At 41.7% G+C, this 19,943-nt stretch overlaps 1 protein-coding gene across 3 annotated transcripts in view; it reads left to right on the forward strand.

Moving 5' to 3' along the window:
* The window catches only part of CapaR (Capability receptor), a 531,594-nt gene that overhangs the window by 369,149 nt on the left and 142,502 nt on the right, over positions 1-19,943 (forward strand). For all 3 annotated transcript variants that reach the window (XM_065217358.1, XM_065217375.1, XM_065217367.1), the window contains exon 8: positions 12,904-13,048. In XM_065217358.1, the coding sequence (XP_065073430.1) occupies positions 12,904-13,048 (145 nt within the window). The remainder of the gene's footprint in view (positions 1-12,903; positions 13,049-19,943) is intronic.

Below are 19,943 nucleotides of genomic sequence, written 5' to 3' on the forward strand. Positions count from 1 at the left end.
AGGCCCTATTTACCATACCCATGAATGCAAATTGAATATTAAAAATAAATTTTTGAAACTTATACCTACAAGATGATTTAAAAAATGTTCGTTTTGTAGCCAAAATTCAACAGTTGGGGTAAAATTAGCACCCTGTCGGGGTGGAATGTGCGACCTTGTTAATAACGAGTAAGAATATTTTGTTCTCTTGAGGCTTTATGAAGGGTTAACAATGAACAATTTTAGCAAAAAAAGTAGAAGGGTCTGTGCCTAGGGGCATGAACGGACGCTTGACGTAGGACCGCTAGTGGACTGAATAAATGTGAAGAGCATTCAGTTCTTTTAATTGATCAATTATCTATTATCTCAACTCTTTCCGTTTTTGAATTGTAGGCGTACCAAATTTGTAGTAATTTTTTTTTTTCAAAGAGAAAGTTGATTAAGAGAACCAATCAAAATCACTTGCACCCCTGCTTCCAAGTTTGGTTACAAGATTACAACTCTGGAGAGCATTTTGTGTGGTCGTTGGGGGCTTGTGGTTCTGAATATGGACAAACAAGCACAGATAAATTCTATTCCAACTCTTTACTGATGTAAGCTTGATGGCCCTGAAAAGGGCCGTTTTATTGAAGAGGACATCCATGGCCACTTACGCTTGGCGTGTTTAGTGTAGGTGACAGCATCACGGACCTCATTTTTCAGGAACACCTTCAGCACACCTCGTAAATCAGACCGGAGATACGTCAGACACCGCCACGGCGAGCCAGACGACCGATGGCGGTTATCTCGAAGAACTTTGCGATGACGCTTGGCGCCTCCTTTACCAGACCTTTTGCTCCTTTGCCACGACCAGTCAATTGTTGCTTGTTGGATGTGGAAGAATGGACTAGCCACCACCTTCCTACTGCTGCTATTGCTGTTCACCACGCCGTCCGAAGTAAAAATAAGCTAATGCCATTTTTTGACTTTTTTTTTACTTTAAATGTTCTATATTTCTTGAATTTGTGTGGTTTACATGTATTACAACTTTAGTTCCTTTGAAATTTCAATTATTATTAATTACAGTTCCTAGTCCTATCAGGCCTGTTTTAGAGAACGACCACCTTGGTGGGATTGGTTTGTTTTAAAATTTGAAAAAGGAGACTACTTATAACTACTATTTACAACTACAAATAACCTACAACTACTATATACACCTAAATCTACTATATACAAATTGCTTATCAAAGCATGTTCTGATAAATTACATTTTTGTGCAAATTTAGTCTTAATTTCGTTAATTCTGGAATCTATTTTGGCAATGCCTGCCTCTTCGTGTAAATTTGTTATTCTAGTGTCAAAAGGACGATCAAGTACCATCCTCAGCACTCTATTCTGAGCGACCTGGATTTTGTTCCTGTGAGTCTGTGCACATGATTCCCACACCGGAGCTGCGTAGAGGATCGCAGGTGCTATGATTTGTTTGTAGACGGCCAGTTTGTTCACCCTTGAGACACCTAACCAAGGCAGAACACTTGACTACGGTTTTCTCTACATGCGAACGGAAGAGGAGCTTTTCATCGAACAACATCCCGAGATAGGTTACTTCGGCAGACCACTCAACCCTTGTGTCATTCATGATTACAGTACAAGATGGAGCCGGTTTCAGTTTCGGCGATTGCCGATGGAGGAACATGATCGCTTGTGTTTTGGAGGCATTGATTTTGATTAAAAAAGGCGTTAAGGCATCGTTGAAGTTTGTTCGTTATTTCGCGAGGCATCCTTCCTTTGACGGCTATTGCGGTATCATCTGCGAACAGGAAAAACACGCAACCGTCACCGAGGGGAGGAATGTCGGAAGTATAAATGCTGTAAAGCAAGGGGCCAAGCAGACTGCCTTGCGGAACTGCTGCTGGGATGGAAAACGTGTCGGAAAGACAACCATTCAACGATACCTTAAACGACCTTTGCTGGAGGTAGTTACGGGTGATTTTAACCAGATGTAAAGGAAAGTTGAAGTTACAAAGCTTGTACACAAGTCCATCATGCCAAACATTGTCAAACGCTTTCTCAACGTCTAACAAGGCCATGGCTGTGGACTTGGATACAGCTTTGTTACTTCGGATGTTATTCATCACCCGTACTAGCTGATGATTGGTGGAGTGCCCCTTTCTGAATCCAAACTGTTCCGGAAGGAGAATGTTGTTTTCCTCGACAAACTTGTGCAAACGATTGAGAATGAGTTTCTCGAACAATTTGCTCAGCGCTGAAAGGAGGCTGATTGGTCTGTAGCTTGAAGGCAATGTTGGATCCTTACCGGGTTTGCGGATTGGTATGATTTTTGCTACTTTCCAGATGCTTGGAAAGTAGTGCAGTTCCAAACATCTGTTGAAGATAGCGGTTAGGAGAGACTGCACTTTCATGCTGAGTCTTTTCAAGATCAAGTTGAATATACCGTCAAACCCGGGAGCCTTCATGTTCTTGGTGCATTTCAGCGCTGAGCAAATCTGTTGTACTGTAATCATATCCGCCGGAGGCATGACACAAGGGGAGGCATCAAGGTTTTGAACGCATTGCGCAACCTGATCTTCGAGCGGACTTTGGATATTCGAGCCAAGCAAATGCGATGAAGCGACATGCTCGCCGATCGCATTTGTTTTCTCTTGTGGGGTGATTAAAAGCCGATCGTCATCATTTTCGACTTTGAGAGGTGGAATGGGGTTGGGATGATTTTTCAGGACCTTGGCTACCTTCCAGAATGGTCTGGAGCGGTCGTCCAGATTCTGGACAACACGCCCGAAACTTTCATTTCGGAGTGAGTCCATTCTGGAAGCAATATGCCTGTTCAGATTGGCCACTTCACGTTTTTTGCCCAGATCTCCAGTCCTCTGAAACTGGCGTCTACGAACATTTCTCAACCGAATAAGTAATTGGGTGTGGGAATCAATAGCAACAAACTTACCCCTCACAGGAACTTGTCGAACACACGCCTCGTCAGCCACGGATATGGCCTGTTGGACTCCTTCCAACGCCCGGTCGATGTCATCTACAGTGTCGAGCAGTGGATTTTCATCGATGTTGCTGTCCACCATTCGTCCGTACTGCACCCAGTTGACATGGTGGTAGTCTTTACGCAGGCAGCTTCTAGCAGGAACCACGTTGACACCGACTTCAGTCACCACCGGTTGGTGATCGGAGCTGAGATCGTTGTGCGCCTCCGGCTTGGATAGTACGATGTTTGACAAGAAAAAGTCCAGGGTGGACGGATTTCCCGCCGGAGAGATAAAAGTTGGTTCGTCCGAAAACTGCACAGTGTACAGTCCATGTTGTGCGTGGTCGAACAATAGACATCCATTCCGGTTCCGCTGGTTGTTCCGCCAAGCTTCATGGCGGGCGTTCAGGTCGCCCCCAACGATGAATCGGGAGCTAGTACGAGTGATGGCGGTCAGGTCGTTCTTGAATTGAGTTCCTAGTCCATTGTTGGCGGTGCACTGGCGTGGGCAGTAAACAGCGATAAACCGGACGTTTCCAGTTGGTGATTCCACCTCCACACTAACGGCCTCGATGATAGAAGTGCGGACGTGGGGCAGAGTGCAGAACTTGATTCCCTTTCTGACGATGACCGCTAAACCACCCCCCCTGGAGCTGGTGCGATCAAGCCGGATAATGTTGTGGTCAGGCAACCAGAAGCTGTCGCCGGACTTTAGATGGGTCTCGGTTAGAAGACCCACGTCGATGCTGTGCTTGCGGAGGAAGTCGGCAAGCTCAATCTGTTTTGCTTTTACAGAGCAAGCGTTCCAGGTAGCGATGGTTAGCGGTTTAGACACCATACTGGATGATGAACTTACCGAGCACTTGGATCTCTTCGGGTTTATTGCGGCACTTACGAAGAGCACCGGACATGTTGACGAAAATTTCCATCAGTTGATCCGCTGAGAACAGATCGGGGTTGTTGTTTTGCGCTGGTGGTTGTCTCCAGAATCCAGGGGGGATGGAGAGTTTTGGCCAGCAGAATCACCAGAAGTTGCTTGAGCGGAATGCACCCGCGAATTCTCTTGCCTTTGCTGAGGAGCACGAAGAGGCGGGAAATCCTCCGTCCGAAATGCCGGGACTTTGTCCTTCTTGCGTCCTGGTTGGTTGTTAGTTGCCGCCTGTTTTCGGATGCGTTTGAAGTCCTCGCGTTTGGAGCACTGTCTGTCGGAACCTTGGTGAGCACCACCACAGTTGGCGCATTTTAACGCCACGGCTCCATCCGCAGGGCAGTCGGAAGTGGCGTGGTCTTGAGCGCAATTGCCACAGCGTGGCTTAATGTTGCAGTTGCGGGTGCCGTGTCCAAAGTTCAGACACCGTTGGTACTGAGTCACATCACGATGGCTACCACGGTATGGCTCCCAGCGGACGATGATGGAATTGATGGAGCGGATGGCCTTCAGCGCGTTGAGCGTCACCGTTCCCTTCTGGAAGTGTACCAGGAAAAGGCTATCCGGATACGCCTTCACATTTTCGTCCTTCCTTGTCATCCGATAGACGGCACTTGGGGCCAGCTTGTACCGGTCTCTGATTTCAGCTTCGATAAACTTCGGGTCGAAGTTTGGTAGGCTCCTAATGACGACCTTGAATGGCTTCTCACCGGGAATGTCGTGGGTGAAGAATTCCACCTTGGAAGTCCTCAGGTGCGCGACGACCAAGTCATACTCCGCTTTGGTACGGAGCACCACCTTGGTGCCGACTCTGCCCAACTTGTATTTGGCTTTAACGCCCAGCGTCGCTAGATCTGCGATGAGCTCATTAAGATGGGCATTTTTCACTACCAATGGAGGTATCTTCACTTTTGCCGCACTCGGGCCGGCAGAATTTTCGTTGCCGATGGCGTCGCCGAAATCACCGATGTCGCTGGCGTTCGTCGCAGTGACATCGGACTGGCCTCGATTCTTCTTTCTTTTCTTGCTGCGTTTTTCCAACACAGCTGGCTGGATATTCCCATCCATGGGGAGAACAGCAAACCTGTTCGAGGTAGGCGCCGGGCTTCGCGACCGATGCTTCCCCATTTCGGGGCACACACACACGCACGACAAACCGCGAAAGAGAGCGTGAACACTATCGCCACGAACTTTTCAAACAACTCGAGAGAGCGAGCTAATACCGAACTGAACTGCTTGACGATCAAGCAGAGAATGAGCTAATGCCATACAGCAGCGCTCTTTTACATCTTTTCAGGTTAAAGCAGAATGATGTGCAACCAAGTGGTATACAAGCTACAAAGACTCCTCCCATTATGAGTAGTTTGCTATCAAGTAGCGACACTGGCTCTTTTCCTTTTGCGTACACGGCGAATGAAAACGACCCAAATTTGAGTTTAGTTCACTCATAATCGCCAAAAGTGCGGGAACTCAGCGATGAGTAAATTTGTCTCATGGTTTCCTGTGGAAAACCTAAAAAATCTGCCAGAAAATGAGGAAATTGACGAAAATTTTATTCAGTCTCGGAATAGTACCAATAGATTGAGTGAATCCAATCTTTACCTTTCTCAAATTCGGGAATTTTTCCCTGGAAAATCCTGGTAAAACCTGGGAAAACATGACAAACTCATAGCTGAGTTCCTGCACTTTATTTCTTATTTCTGAGATAACTAAACTCAAATTTGGGTCGATCTTATTCGCCGTGATATCACTTTGAAAGATATCGGCGCCGGTGGTTAGCGTGATTACCTCCCAAGCAACACAGAAAACATCTCAATTCTTTTATTTTTTATTTAAGTTGCCCAGAAATCCTTTAAATGGTACAGGAAATACATCTTGATACGACTAAGTTTCAACATTGATGCTTCATTTACTTCAGGTTACAATAATGAAACTCAACTGTTTCAATGTACTGCTTGGATGACCTGTCAAATCATGCCTCAAATGGGAGGAGCAAACATGTTACACTCAAATTGGTATGAAGTTATATGTTACGTGATATTGTATTAAACACTTGAGCAACAAATCTATCTTGTGTTGTGTTTGTTGAATGAGAGTTCCATAAAATATTATGTTCCTTAAAACTTTGGTGCGACAGAGTGTGAACTATATGTTTTTGAACCTATTGAGCAACTGTTTCATGATGTTACTAAAAAGTTGACGAACCAAGATGTGTTGAAGAACCTATTTGCAATCTTGTTCCAACTAAGCGTATGAATCTATATGTTTTCAAACTTCGTTTTGCAACCAACTGAACCAAGTTGTCACTGTAAAGGTTTGTTGTAACCATCTAGTAACATTGATGTTGTTTTTGGACAACATTGGCAAAAGTGGAGAAATCGTAATGCATGTGCTAACATCTGCATAGGAAATAGAAGACCACGATGAGGACGATAGGATTTCGGATGGCGGGGGACGATTGTAACTAAAGACGATGCCAATAGCGGCTGGCGTGGCCGTAGTCTCTCAACCGACCGGGTGTTCCAAAGGGCTAAATAGAACGGTGAGAAGCCTGAGGTGACGATGGATTGGTTGTTGCGTGAGCTGGGGGCAGCAAATATGTTGATGTGGTCGTTGAGGATCCGTTAGAGACTGTGCTCATATATGCCGGAACTTCTGGCGAACTGGAAACGGCACCACCCGCTAGGATTGCCAGAACTAGTGGCTCAAAATGCCGAAACCTAATGGCTGCTGACGGAGGAGCTGCCCCGATGTCGCTATCACTCGATGTCACATTGCTACTGGCAAGTGACGTTTAAAGCACGCACATACTCAACCAATTCTATGATTGTTCAAACTACGCATTTGCTACTTATTTTCAACATAAATGGAACATGGATACCATCGATAATACGTAATGGTGCAGTTATGTTGACAAATCGTTGCGGTTTTGTTGCAGTTCAATATGAATAATTAATTTTAAAATCCACTCATCTGCAACGTAAAAAATACTTGTTGTTAACTTTTCATGATGTCTTGAAAAATAGTTACATTATTGTAACGTACTATTTAACATGTTTGCAACAGTTCAGTGAGCTGGATTATATCTGGATGAACCGTACACTACCGGCCGAAACTATGTTGCTATAATGGAGAATGTTCACAAATATTCCAAACATTAAAAAATTAAATCAATTCAGAATTTTACACTTGTTAATGGTAATGAGAGGACGTTTTGATTTGCTATCGGTGCAGGACATTAAAGAACTATATTAAATACTCCATTCTGGTTATTTTCTTATGGTGTAATGTTGTTCAGGTGAAGGCTTTGATTTGTATTTTGTCAAAATTTCGATAGAAATTTTGCTTTATAATTATAAGCTATTTTTTAAAGATCAGTGAATGATGACTATATGACTATGAAAAAGAAGTCTTATGGTTTGCGTAATTGACGTAGTGAAATCGCTTTAATTATCGCGCAATAAACTGGGAGTTTGAGTCTTTAGGGTTTGAAGTAAGAACTCTAAGCGTTGAAATATCGATCCCATTCACTAATTATTGAATAGTAATAATAAATCATAATGACCAAGAGCAAGGATTTATGTATTGACCAGAATTGGATGATACGCAGCAGCTAGCATGGTATATTTATTTGGAGTTGAACTTTTGTTTCTTGTTTCCGGGAGTCATACGAGTTCTACTACTAATCTTCAACGACCGGCTTTGGAATCCGTAACCGCTCAAGTTTTCTCTTTTTTTTTAGAGAATATTCTCGAGTTCCTTTTTTTTCTCAGACATCGTCGTACAAAGATGGACTCAGAAAATCAACCTTTCGGTTTTGTTGGGAGTCCAACTTTCTTTGATGAGATTGAAAGCGTATTGTTGCATGCTAATTTTCTATGAAATCTTTGGAAAAAAAATGATTTTCTTGGATTATTTATATCTTTTCCAACATTTGGGATCATCCACAAATTTAGTAACGGAATGGGGGGAGAGGGGGGTTGACATTTCCATACATACAATTTAGTAGGTGAAAAAGATAATTTTATCATAAGCGATTTAATGCCAAAACACCTCCAAATACATTAAATGCGCAAATGCATGTAAAAGTTTACCCAAATCGATATCTAACGATTTTCTGAAAATTTTAACATCTTAGAAAGATTTTCGGGGGAAGGGTTGCGAACTGCAAACTTTACAGAGATTTAATGATCATTCAAAAACCCTTACATAATTTGTGGATGGCTTCCTATTAGAAAAATTAAAACGTACCGAAAAAAAAAATCGAACCGGTGAACTTTTGTCTGATTTTCAAACCCCCTATGTCAAAAAATTACACTTTTTTAGTTCATAATATTTTCAGAATCATAAGTTTTTTTTTAATACTGCAATGCTCATCAAAACTTGAGGAGTTTGCGATTCTATTTCAATAGATAGATAAAAATTTTCTGTTCAAAAATGACGAAATTATGAAAGTTTTAGCATTTTTCAGTAAAAACAGTGGCAGTTTATGATTTTAAGTCATTAATTTCAATTGGTTTACAGGCTTCTTTAATTTGATTTTATTTCATTTATTTAACTGCTTATTGATTGATTGTTTTTTAATTGATAAAAATGTATAACATTTATTTTATTTAAAAAAATATATATTTAAGTTTAAATAGATGCATAAAATACTTCGTCAAATTAGTTTCTGCATTCAATAAACTTTCTGTCAGCTAAAAAATATTCTGTAATTATATTAATTAATATGATCTATCGGTACTGCATAAAAAACGCTTATTTGGTTTGAAAATGCTGATCACTTATTAGGCCTTGATTGTTACTTGCGAAGTGTTTATTTTAAATTAACTATGCTGGTGTGGCATCTACCAGCTTGTCAGAATATCTTGTCGGTAATTGGCTGCCTTGCCTGGGTACATTATTTACAGTGACCACTGACCATCCCAATGATTATTACTTTTTTTTTAAACATAATTTTGAGTTTTAAGTACTCATCATTATGCCAATTTCATTCGGTTAGAATGAAACCAAAAATTAATCAGATTCGCAAACACAACCGCACATACAAATAAATATGATTGTACTGAACATGTTGACCCGCAATGTACACAATCAGAATGCTGTTGTTAAGACTGGCAGCCATATGTAATCCACCAGAAATAAACATAACAAACTTATTTTTCAATTTATTCATCTTTCACTCCCTATTAACATAAAAACATGTAATACTTATTACAGCTGTAATGTTTTCCAATAGTTTGAATATAAATATATATTTTAAGAGACCGATTTTTTATTTCAACATACTTTTAAGCTGCAAATTTGTGGCATCAATTTTTAAGTTTTTGAAGGCGTACATATTTAATCGAAGCAAAATGTGTAATTTCACCATAAAACTATACGCGTTTAAAAAAAACGCACTAGTTATCAATATTTTAAAATAATTAATTTCATACTTTTATTAAAATGTTTTTTTCTACGATGACAATCTCTGATTTTTCAGTCTATATAAAAACAGCAGTATGCTTTTTTCGTATCACCTCACAAAAATATCCAATACATTTACGTGGTTAACTTGAATGTCATTTACATGTATTCGAAAACATCACAGTACTGTTTTAAAAATTTCAGTGAAACATTGCAGTTAAGTCAGTTAAAAACTCATTTACAACTTGTGTCATTCAAATATCATGTTACATGCACCTTAATTGCAACACCTTATGCCACAAACATAAGTTGCAAAGAGACTCCACCTTCTGCGCTTTTTAAGGTACAATGAGGTTTTATACGCGGTGCGTTGTTCATAATTTAGACCGTCTATTAGTCACACTAAGGTTGTTGTTACTCGCTGAGAAACAAATGGTGTTGCTTGGGCTCTCACCCCAGCAGGCCTGGGTCCAACCTCAGTGGGCGTCACCGGCATGTTCTAAGGCATAACATCTCTGATCACGCCTTCCTTCGGGAAGTACAGCCGTTGGTCCCCGGTTGAGTTGATGGGTCGGTTGGTAGGGTCCAGGTGTGGGAGCTGCCTCCCTGGCATCGGTTGCATTGGAGCTCAGTACACAAAAAAAAATCTCGCGTCACTTTTCAATAGGTCCTATCTACATTGATCGATTCTCTTCATCCACACTCTCTTTCGTAAATAACTCGGCTTCACAAATTATTCCTGCCGTCTTCGTCGAATTAGATGCTAGATTGTTGCTTCTTCCATCGAAAATATCCGGCCGTGGCGATTCAAAGTTGATCAAGGTTGATCAAATTAATTTGTACCCCTGCTTCCAGTTTGATTACATAAGCATTTTGTGTGATCGTTGGTTCTGAATATGGACAAACAGGCAGATGAATTCTATTCCTACTCTTTACTGTAATAAGCTTGGTGGCCCTGAAAAGAGCCGTTTTGTTGCCAAAGTTGGTGATGATTTAACCTCCGAAACCAAACAGAGTGCGTCTCTGTCACTTCAAAACGTAGATGACATCCATGGCCGCTTACGCTTGGCGTGTTTAGTGTAGGTGACAGCTTCACGGATCTCATTTTTAAGGAACACCTTCAGCACACCTCGTAAATCAGACCGGAGATACGTCAGACACCGCCACGGCGAGCCAGACGACGGATGGTGGTTATCTCGAAGAATTTGCGTTTGGTTCTGAATATGGCGATGAGTGTGCGAAATATTACGCAATTCCATCCTCCCTTTTCGCACGCGCCCGAGGATCGGAGGCGAATGCCACTTCGACTTGTATCGTCTACTTACTACTCTCTGACGACTGTGCTGGGGAAGCAGCATATGCATGTAGGTAATTAATGGATTTGTTAGTTATTTCGACGCTTTTGGACAATGCTGGACATTTACCAGTTTTTCAATAGTTTCTTGTTGAAAATCAACATTCGGAAGCGTTGTTATGCGATGTATAGCCATATTTCTGATCGATTGGTGATAAAATTATTGAAATTGGACCAGGAGCAGCTGAGTTATTAACGTTCAAAACCTTTCTTAATTTGTTACATGTTCCATTTTCGGTTTTCACAAAGTGTACCCCCATATAGAAATCAAAGACGTAGTCCTACGTCAAAAGCCGCCTATTTGTGAGCGGTGCTGAGAGGATGTAAACAAAGTCAAGGAATTCAATATTTATCAAGATAAATATCTTGAAAATTGAAAACGATCAACAGTTATTTACCACACCACGTGTATTCTTTAAGTCTATAAGCGTACTCGAAAACACATGAATTAGCATCAACCTTCCATCAAGTGAATAATTTTCCTGGCATATAGAAATTGAACATACATACTAAAGCAAATTCAAATTTTTCAAGAACCTAAGCACCTCAAATTGCCAGCAAACAATTCATACCTTTCGGCCATCCATGGGAAACTGTCACATTGTCAGCTCTAATTTTCATGCCGAATTGAAAATCTCTCTTCTTAAATGCAGCCTCTGCAAGCCGTCAGCCGAATCGACTCCTACTCCCACCTATCGTCGTTCCAGCAATAAATTAACTTAATTGTTCGAAAGTTTCCAAACTCTTTCATTACAAATTACAACCCGACACGAATTTCTCCCCGCTCACCATTCCGTTCTACTGCCCCGACCCCTGGCTATTCCGTGAAAAATGCCATCCAACAATCCAGGACCTCCCTCCTAACCGAGCCGTGCCAATGACGATGTAAATCGTAAATATCCAAACCACCCCCACCCTCATTTTATCAAATCAATTGTTTCCTGTTGTTTCCCTCTTCTGAGAGTTTTCAAAATTAACAACCGGGAAAACAAAACTGTTGAGCCGTGAAGATGGGAAATCGAGTTACGGAAAGATTGACGAGGTTGGGTCGTCGTGCAAGAGGGTTTGTACTTTCATTTGTTACGAAATGTCAAATAAATCTTCTCCCATCGATTCTTATAATTGTCACCTACTAAAAATATACGTGTAAAAAAATTAACAACACATGCCAATGCGTTTTTGTTTCTTGGGCAAAACAAATAGGGTAGACGTACCAGTTATGGCTATACGTTCCCATTATGGTATGTTCCAATTATGGCCTATGGAATTCCATAGGCCATAATTGGAACACACCATAATGGGAACGTATAGCCATAACTGGTACGTCTACCCTATAAAAACAGTTCTGTCAAACAAAAACCTTTCACGATAATTCGACCTGGTCGAAACAAACATTTTAATTTTTATGTAAATAACGCTATCTCACACTTGAATATTATTTACGAAATTGCAAATTTTTCATAAAAAAACCCTTGGGACCATTATCATACTTTTCTTATGCTTAAGTACACGTTGCTATTGTTTACAATTTAAGTGGACAGTATTATGAACTATTATCATTTTTTAGAGCAATAAATCAAAAACCAACCTACATGAATAATTGTTGAGGAGATTTAAAAGTTAGCAATACTCAACACTTGTTCCGCTTGCGAAACACCAAAAGGACCATTGTGACAATTGCTACGTCCCTAGATCACTCCTAGGCTCGTACCAGTAACTTTTCGTTTAAATGGGATAAATTTCCCATTATAGCTGAATTATGACAACGACGCTCTCCTCGGAGTAGGGAAAGTGAAATTTACTCAACTATATCCCATTCGTTGAAGGAGTAGATTAATGGATGGATTTCAACGTCCGACGGAGGCGACGACCCAAAAGGGTTTTGACGATGGCGATAAAAGTGAATTTCAGCAGCTAATTAAGTCGACATTTGTATTATTCCCATACAACGAATCACCGCTGATCGCAGTTGCTCAACTCAGAACATTGTTTCGCTCATTAGAGAAGAACACAGCACTCTTTTTTTTTTTTTTGGGCGTTAGCATCGTCACTCGTAGCAACAAGCCATCCACCGATAAAGGGATCTCAGCGTGCGGGTCAGCCCAATTAATTGTGTCATTAAAATTAAACACCCACCCGCCGGCTTTTCACGGTGGGATTTTATATACGTTTCAACTGCTTTTGTTATCCTTTCCTTTTCTCTATTTATTACTTGTTCAATTGGTATTCTAATTAAAAATTCCTTTCACCACCCACCTACAGCGGCTGTTGTGATCACGTTCTTCGTCTGCTGGGCACCGTTCCACGCGCAGAGGTTGCTGTTTCTGTACGCGCGGAACTGGCAACACTTCAACACTGTCAACACGTGGCTGTTCTCGGTCGCCGGGTGGCTGTACTACGTTTCTTGGTAAGTAACATTCTCCCGTCCCGTCATTGATTGATTCTTTTCGGGTAATCCAAACTGTATGAATCAATCACATGCTTATTTTAAAGAAGTATACAAATCTTAACGATCAAACAGAAATTTTGCAGGGATTTCAAGCAAACCCCACAAGTATCAATATATTGACGCGAAGGGGAATTATTGACATTAATATTGATGATGTGAATACAGAAATATTGTCAATACCGATGTATTGACGTCAATATTGATACGATTATTGTCAATAAAAGCAATCGTGTAGGGTCCACATCAGCCAAAATAATTAATCATTTTGTCAAGCTTCTGCATTCATGTTCCATCAGATGTCACTGCTGTTTGCGGTGACATCTATCGGACACTACACACAATCTGTTTTCCTGTAATTGTTCACAGAGGACACTGCAGTGCAAAACATGTCTGGTACCTCTATATATGCATTTAGATTATTATTCGAAGTCCCTCCTTTTTTACACATTCTGCACACAAAATAGCTCACCCCTCACAGAATTTCCCGCCGAATTTTATGTATGGGGCGGGGCATAAAGTATCTTTTGCGCAGAATATGTAAAAAAGGAGGGACTTCAAATGTTAAAGCTTTTGTAGTGTCAGGTACTCTATTTTGTAATCTGTGAAAGGGAAATCACAAATCTAGTGTCAACAAAATACATGGCATGTTGAGAAATTGAGGTCGTGAGAGAGAATTTCTCTCTCAAATTTGAATTGTTTTGGCTCTCTGGGGACTGGTAGTAAAGCAGGTAAAATTGTATGGGGAAAAATCATTTTTATTTAATTGTAGCTTGTTTAACAATAATTTCCGGGAAAAAACTGAACGACAAAGTCCCTGATTAATTTCTTTAGGTTGGCGTTCACTTTTTTTGACCTGAATATGCACCGAAAGCGAATTATTCCCACTTCTCTCAATTTTTATATGGGGGTTTTTATCACTTCCTACCAGCAGAACAGCGCCATCTCTGTGGAAAATGGTCGAACAAAATGATTAATTGTCGAGCTACTCGGCTCAACCTCCTGCAATGCGATCCAGTTCTTGAAACTGCCGAAAACATCAGCAGTGCTGGTGATCCATAACATATTTAAGCTCCAACCATGTAACATTAAATGCGGCATGGTTTTTTTTTTTATCTAGTTCGTTTATTTGGAAGGCTCGATCGCGTTAGCTTTACGGAGCCGATCATTCATTGTTCACTGTGTGTAACAAAATTCACTTAATTCTATGTCTAGTAGGAGTTGGGCCGATTACTCGCGGCTTACTCGAGGTTAGAAGGGTACATTTTCGAAGGATAGGATCAGGGGAGGAGCTTGGGGTAGGGTTTCGTTGTCTCATCAGAGCGTTGTCGCCAGTATGAACGGTAGTGCTGTTCTAGCTTCGTCCGGAGTTCGACCGGCTATGGTGGGTGACCAGTGGGCGACGATGAGACTCATCGAGACGGGGGGACAAGACAAACAAAAACTAATAAAGAGAGACAAAAGACAAAAGGAATTAAATTCTTATACTAGACATTTGAAGAAAAACATAAACGGACTGCATATAGCAGAGATCACGGGTTGCCAACACGTCTCTGATAGGAACATAGGGTTGTCTTCCTTGGGCCTCGAGGGTATTCAAAAGTCGCTCTCTGGCGGCGTCATTATCCGTACATTGCCAAACTGCGTGTTCGATGTCATCGTAACCGTTTCCACACCGACAGATGTTGCTGTCCACGAGGTTTATTCTATTGAGATGAGCATCTAGCGAGTAGTGGTTGGACATAAGTCTACTCATCACGCGAATGAAGTCACGACTTAAGCCCAAGCCTTTAAACCACGCTCTCGAAGAAACATTAGGAATAATTGAATGTAACCACCGTCCAAGATTTCCAGTGTCCCAATCGGTTTGCCAACTCGAAAAGGTACTCTGACGCACTAAATGGTAAAATTCATCGTGTGAAATTTGCCTGTCATACAATTCGCCTTCCTGCGCGCCCACCTTTGCGAGAGAGTCCGCCTTCTCATTGCCTGGGATTGAGCAATGTGAGGGGACCCATACAAAGGTAATCATATATGATCTTTCGACCAGCACACACATCTGCTCCCTTACCTTTGAAAGGAAATAAGATGAGTGCCTACCTTGTTTCATCGACCGAATAGCCTCAATCGAACTGAGACTATCCGAGAAGATGAAGTAATGGTCTGCGGGCATGTTGGAAATCATCCCCAATGCGAAGTTGATTGCTGCCAGCTCAGCAACAAAAACGGAACAAGGTTCCTGAAGTTTGCGGAAGGCGCTAGAGTTTTCATTGAAGACACCGAAGCCAGTGGATCCATTGAGACGGGACCCGTCTGTAAAATATCTTTTCATGCAATTGACTTGTTGGTACTTTTCAGTAAAAATACGCGGAATAATAATAGGTCGAAGTTGATCGGGAATCCCATGAGTTTCTTGTTTCATGGTCAGATCATATTCAATTGAGGAACTGCGATTGGTGAAGTGAACACGGTCTGGAGTATAACAAGGAAGACACATATCTGATGATATGTAGTGGTGGTAGATTCTCATAAATCGAGATTGTGTGTTCAGCCCAAGAATTTCTTCAAAATTAGTAATTATAAGTGTGTTCGTCACTCCGCATTTGATTAGTATTCTGAGAGAGAGCTCCCAGAAACGGTTCTGGAGGGGTGTTACTCCTGCCAGAACCTCGAGACTCATGTTATGCGTTGAGTGCATACAGCCTAGAGCAATACGCAGACAACGATATTGAATTCGTTCCAATTTTATTAGGTGACTTTTTCTTGCCGAGAGAAAGCAGAAAGAGCCGTACTCTAGAACAGAGAGAATAGTTGTTTTATAAAGCGTTATGAGGTCTCCCGGATGAGCACCCCACCATGTGCCGCAAATTGAACGGAGAAAGTTGATCCTCTGCTGACATTTTTGCTTCAAATACGTAATATGGGCATTCCAAGTGCACTTTGAATCAAACCAGACCCCAAGGTACTTGAAAGACAATGATTGAGTAATGTTTCTGCCCAAAAGATTTAGTTGCATTTGGGCTGGGTACCGCTTTCGAGTAAACACTACCAGTTCAGTTTTCTGCGGCGAGAATTCGATCCCTAGATTCATAGCCCAAGAAGATAAGTTATCTAAGGAATTTTGCAGTGGTCCTTGCAAGTCCATGGCATGTGGACCTCTTACGGACACCACACCGTCATCTGCAAGTTGTCTTAGCGTGCATTGTTCTGCCAAACAGTTGTCGATATCTTTGACATAAAAGTTATAAAGAAGAGGGCTGAGACATGAGCCTTGGGGCAGGCCCATGTAACTAATTCTGGAAGTTGTCAGTTTTCCAAGAGAAAAGTTCATTTGCTTTTCTGACAACAAATTGTACAAGAAATTATTTAAAATTCCAGAAAGTCCACATCTGTGCAGATTTTCTGACAGAATTTCAATGGAAACTGAATCAAAAGCCCCCTTAATGTCCAAGAATACTGAAGCCAATTGCTCCTTGTGCGCAAAGGCCAGTTGAATATCTGTGGAAAGCAGCGCTAGACAATCGTTTGTTCCTTTACTCTTGCGGAACCCAAACTGTGTATTTGATAGCAAGTTATTTGATTCGACCCAGTGATCGAGTCTCCGAAGGATCATTTTCTCCAACAATTTCCTAATGCACGAAAGCATAGCAATCGGACGGTATGAGTTATGGTCAGACGCTGATTTGCCAGGTTTTTTAATGGCTATTACTTTGACCTGTCTCCATTTAGGCGGTACAATGTTGTTTTCTAGCAAGGAATTGAATAAATCTAGCAAGCGTCTTTTAGCGATATCTGGGAGATTTTTCAGAAGATTGAATTTAATCATATCGCTTCCCGGTGAGGAGTTGTTCGATGAAAGAAGAGCCATAGAGAAATCCAGCATTGAGAATGGTCTATCCAGAGAGCCGCCGCTAGGAGACGCTTCTCGAAGAATATGTTGTGCTGGAACTGAGTCCGGACAGACCTTTTTAGCGAAATCGAATATCCATCGGTTGGAGTATTCTTCACTCTCATTGAAAGATGAGCGGTTACGCATGTTGCGAGCCACCCTCCACAAGGTGTTCATTGAGGTTTCTCGTGAGAGTCCCTCGACGAAATTGCGCCAATAACCGCGTTTTTTTGCTTTGATTAATTGTTTCAGCTTTGTCTCAAGCTTTGAATATTCCTCGAAGTAAGTGGAGGTTTTGTGTCTACGAAAAGCTTTGAAAGCATCAGATTTTTCTACATACAATTTTGTGCATTCTTCGTCCCAACCAGGTGTGGCTGGTCTCCTTTTAAAGGGTGCACTTGGAACTTTTCTTTTTTGTGCTTCCAGTGAGCTTTTGTAAATCAAATCGGCTAGGAATCGATATTCTTCCAATGGTGGAAGCGCATCTATTGATTCGACCTCGATTGTCACCGCCGTTGCATATTTCTGCCAGTCGATGTTCCTTGTAAGATCAAATGGAACCCGAGATGGTTCTGCAGAGTGAGGGCCACACTTTATTGAAATGATGATTGGCAAATGATCGCTACCATGGGGATCATTGATAACCTTCCACTGACAATCCAATGATAGCGATCTTGAACACAAAGATAGGTCGAGTCGGCTTTCTCGAGCCGGAGGTTTTGCTATACGTGTCGCTTCACCAGTGTTCAAAATAGTCAAATTGAAATCGTCACATAAATCGTAAAAAATAGCCGCTCTATTGTCGTCATATAGATCGCCCCACCCAGTACCATGGGAGTTCATATCACCCAGAATTAATACTGGGGATGGAAGAATCGAAACTAGATTCCAGAGTTGACTACGGCTAATGGAGGTTCTTGGTGGAACGTATACTGAAGCTATGCAAAGATCTTTGTTCTTCACATTTATTTGGCAAGCAACGATTTCGACGCCGGATAGAGCAGGAAGGGAAATTTTGTAGAAAGGGTAGCACTTTTTGATCCCTAAAAGTACTCCTCCATAAGAATCGTCTCTATCCAGGCGTATAATGTTAAAATCGTGGAAGTTGAGTTCTTTATCGGAAGAAAGCCATGTTTCACAGAGAGCAAATATATCACAATCAGAATTGTGAAGTAAAAATTTGAACGAGTCTAGTTTAGGCACTAGACTACGGCAGTTCCACTGTAGCACAGTGATCATATCTTCAACCTCGTTCGACGAATTATCCATCGAAAGATATGATTGATGCAAGGAGGGGCCATGAAACAGTCAATTGCTTAAGATATGATTCTAATGTTGGAAGCAAGGCAGAAACTAAGCTTCTAAGAGGGTCTTGTATGTTGAACATATTTGATATGATTTCCACAATGTCCGAAAAAGCTAGCAAACCTCGTTCGGACTTGGATTTCTTTTGAGAAGTTTGAGGAGCAGCTTTATTATTTTTCTTATCTTTTTTGGGCAATGGTGGAAAATTCCTGCTGCATCCAGGGATTGGTTCAGCAGGAGCCTTCGGTTTCGTTTTTTCATCCCCATTACCCTGGAAATTTGCCAATCTTCTGGAGGTGACTTTTGTTTTCTTACGGCGCACTTTCGTGGAGGAGCATTTTCGTTTTGAGGATCCGTTCGTTTTCAAAGGTGTGTGTACCACCGTAGAGTCACTCTCATCGGATGAGTCAGAGTCCGATTCTTCAGCTGACAAAATCGAAAATTGATTTTCATCTTGGACGGCTGATGCAGCCTTCACCACTTCACATATGACTGCTTGGAGCGTCCAAAGATTGAACGCTGCACTTTATCGGAGTGCTGCTTGTACATCGGGCACTCCTGCAAAGGGTGAGGATTCTCGCCACAATAAGCGCATTTTACTGATTCTTTGTGGCAAGAATCCTCTTTGTGGTTTTCACCACATTTGCCACAACGAGTTTTGTTGCCGCAATGGCTGGCCGAGTGTCCCAGCCTTTTGCAGTTGGTACAATTATATACCCTCTGTACAAACAGTCGCACCGGAAAAAAAGCACCATCAATTTTAACAAAGTTTGGGAGAACTGAACCTGCGAAAGTCACCCGGAACGAGTCTGAATGTTTATAAACTTTTTTACCGTCTAGCAAAGATGCTGAATGCAGTTGCCTTACATCCAGTATCTTCACTAGCGCGGTATTTTTGACATTTCATTTCATTTATTTTAATCTTTTTGTTATTTGTACATGATATTTAGTTAAGTGATTTAAGTTTAACTTTTTCAACCTTTAGTTAACATTCATTTTACATCAGTGATGTATGTGTTTGTTTTTCTTTGGGAATAATTGTGTGTTTGGATACTCATGTATCTCTGTGAATTTGATAATCTACTTAACCTACTTAACCTAATATTGCATACCCTAGTTTACCAGCGCTCGGATGAGCGGATGCTCCGAGAGTGTAGCACTCTCGTTGAAATTTCCAAACGATTCATCGATTCGCTCCTGTACCGTCTTGCATCCTGCGGTTCGATGTAGATCACGTATCCTCGTGCCGAACGGGGCATCCAGTATTGTCCTCAGCAGCCGGTTTTGGACCACTTGTAGCTTCTTCTTGTGGGTCTCAGCACACGTACCCCACACCGGCATGGCATAGTTGACCACCGGAGCGATGATCATGTTGAAAACTGCTAGCTTGTTCCGTTGCGACAGCCTAGACCGTCGTGCTATCAACGGGTACAACGATCTCGATAGCGCGATGCATCTGTTCTTGAGGTTGTCGGTGTGGGTACGATAGATTCGCTTGTCATCGATGGTGACTCCGAGGTAGTTGACTTCGTTTGCCCACTCCACAGGCCGGCCGTTCACTCGGATGAGGCAGTCGGCTGGAGGTAGTAGTCTTGATGCTGGTCTATGTCGGAAGAGGATGGCTTGACTCTTGGTTTCGTTCACTTTGATCTTCCAGCTGGT

The sequence above is a fragment of the Ochlerotatus camptorhynchus genome, unplaced genomic scaffold, assembly GCF_037179485.1.
Source record: "Ochlerotatus camptorhynchus isolate MF236.1 unplaced genomic scaffold, CSIRO-AGI_Acam_v1.1 ptg000007l, whole genome shotgun sequence".
Lineage (NCBI taxonomy): Eukaryota > Metazoa > Arthropoda > Insecta > Diptera > Culicidae > Ochlerotatus > Ochlerotatus camptorhynchus.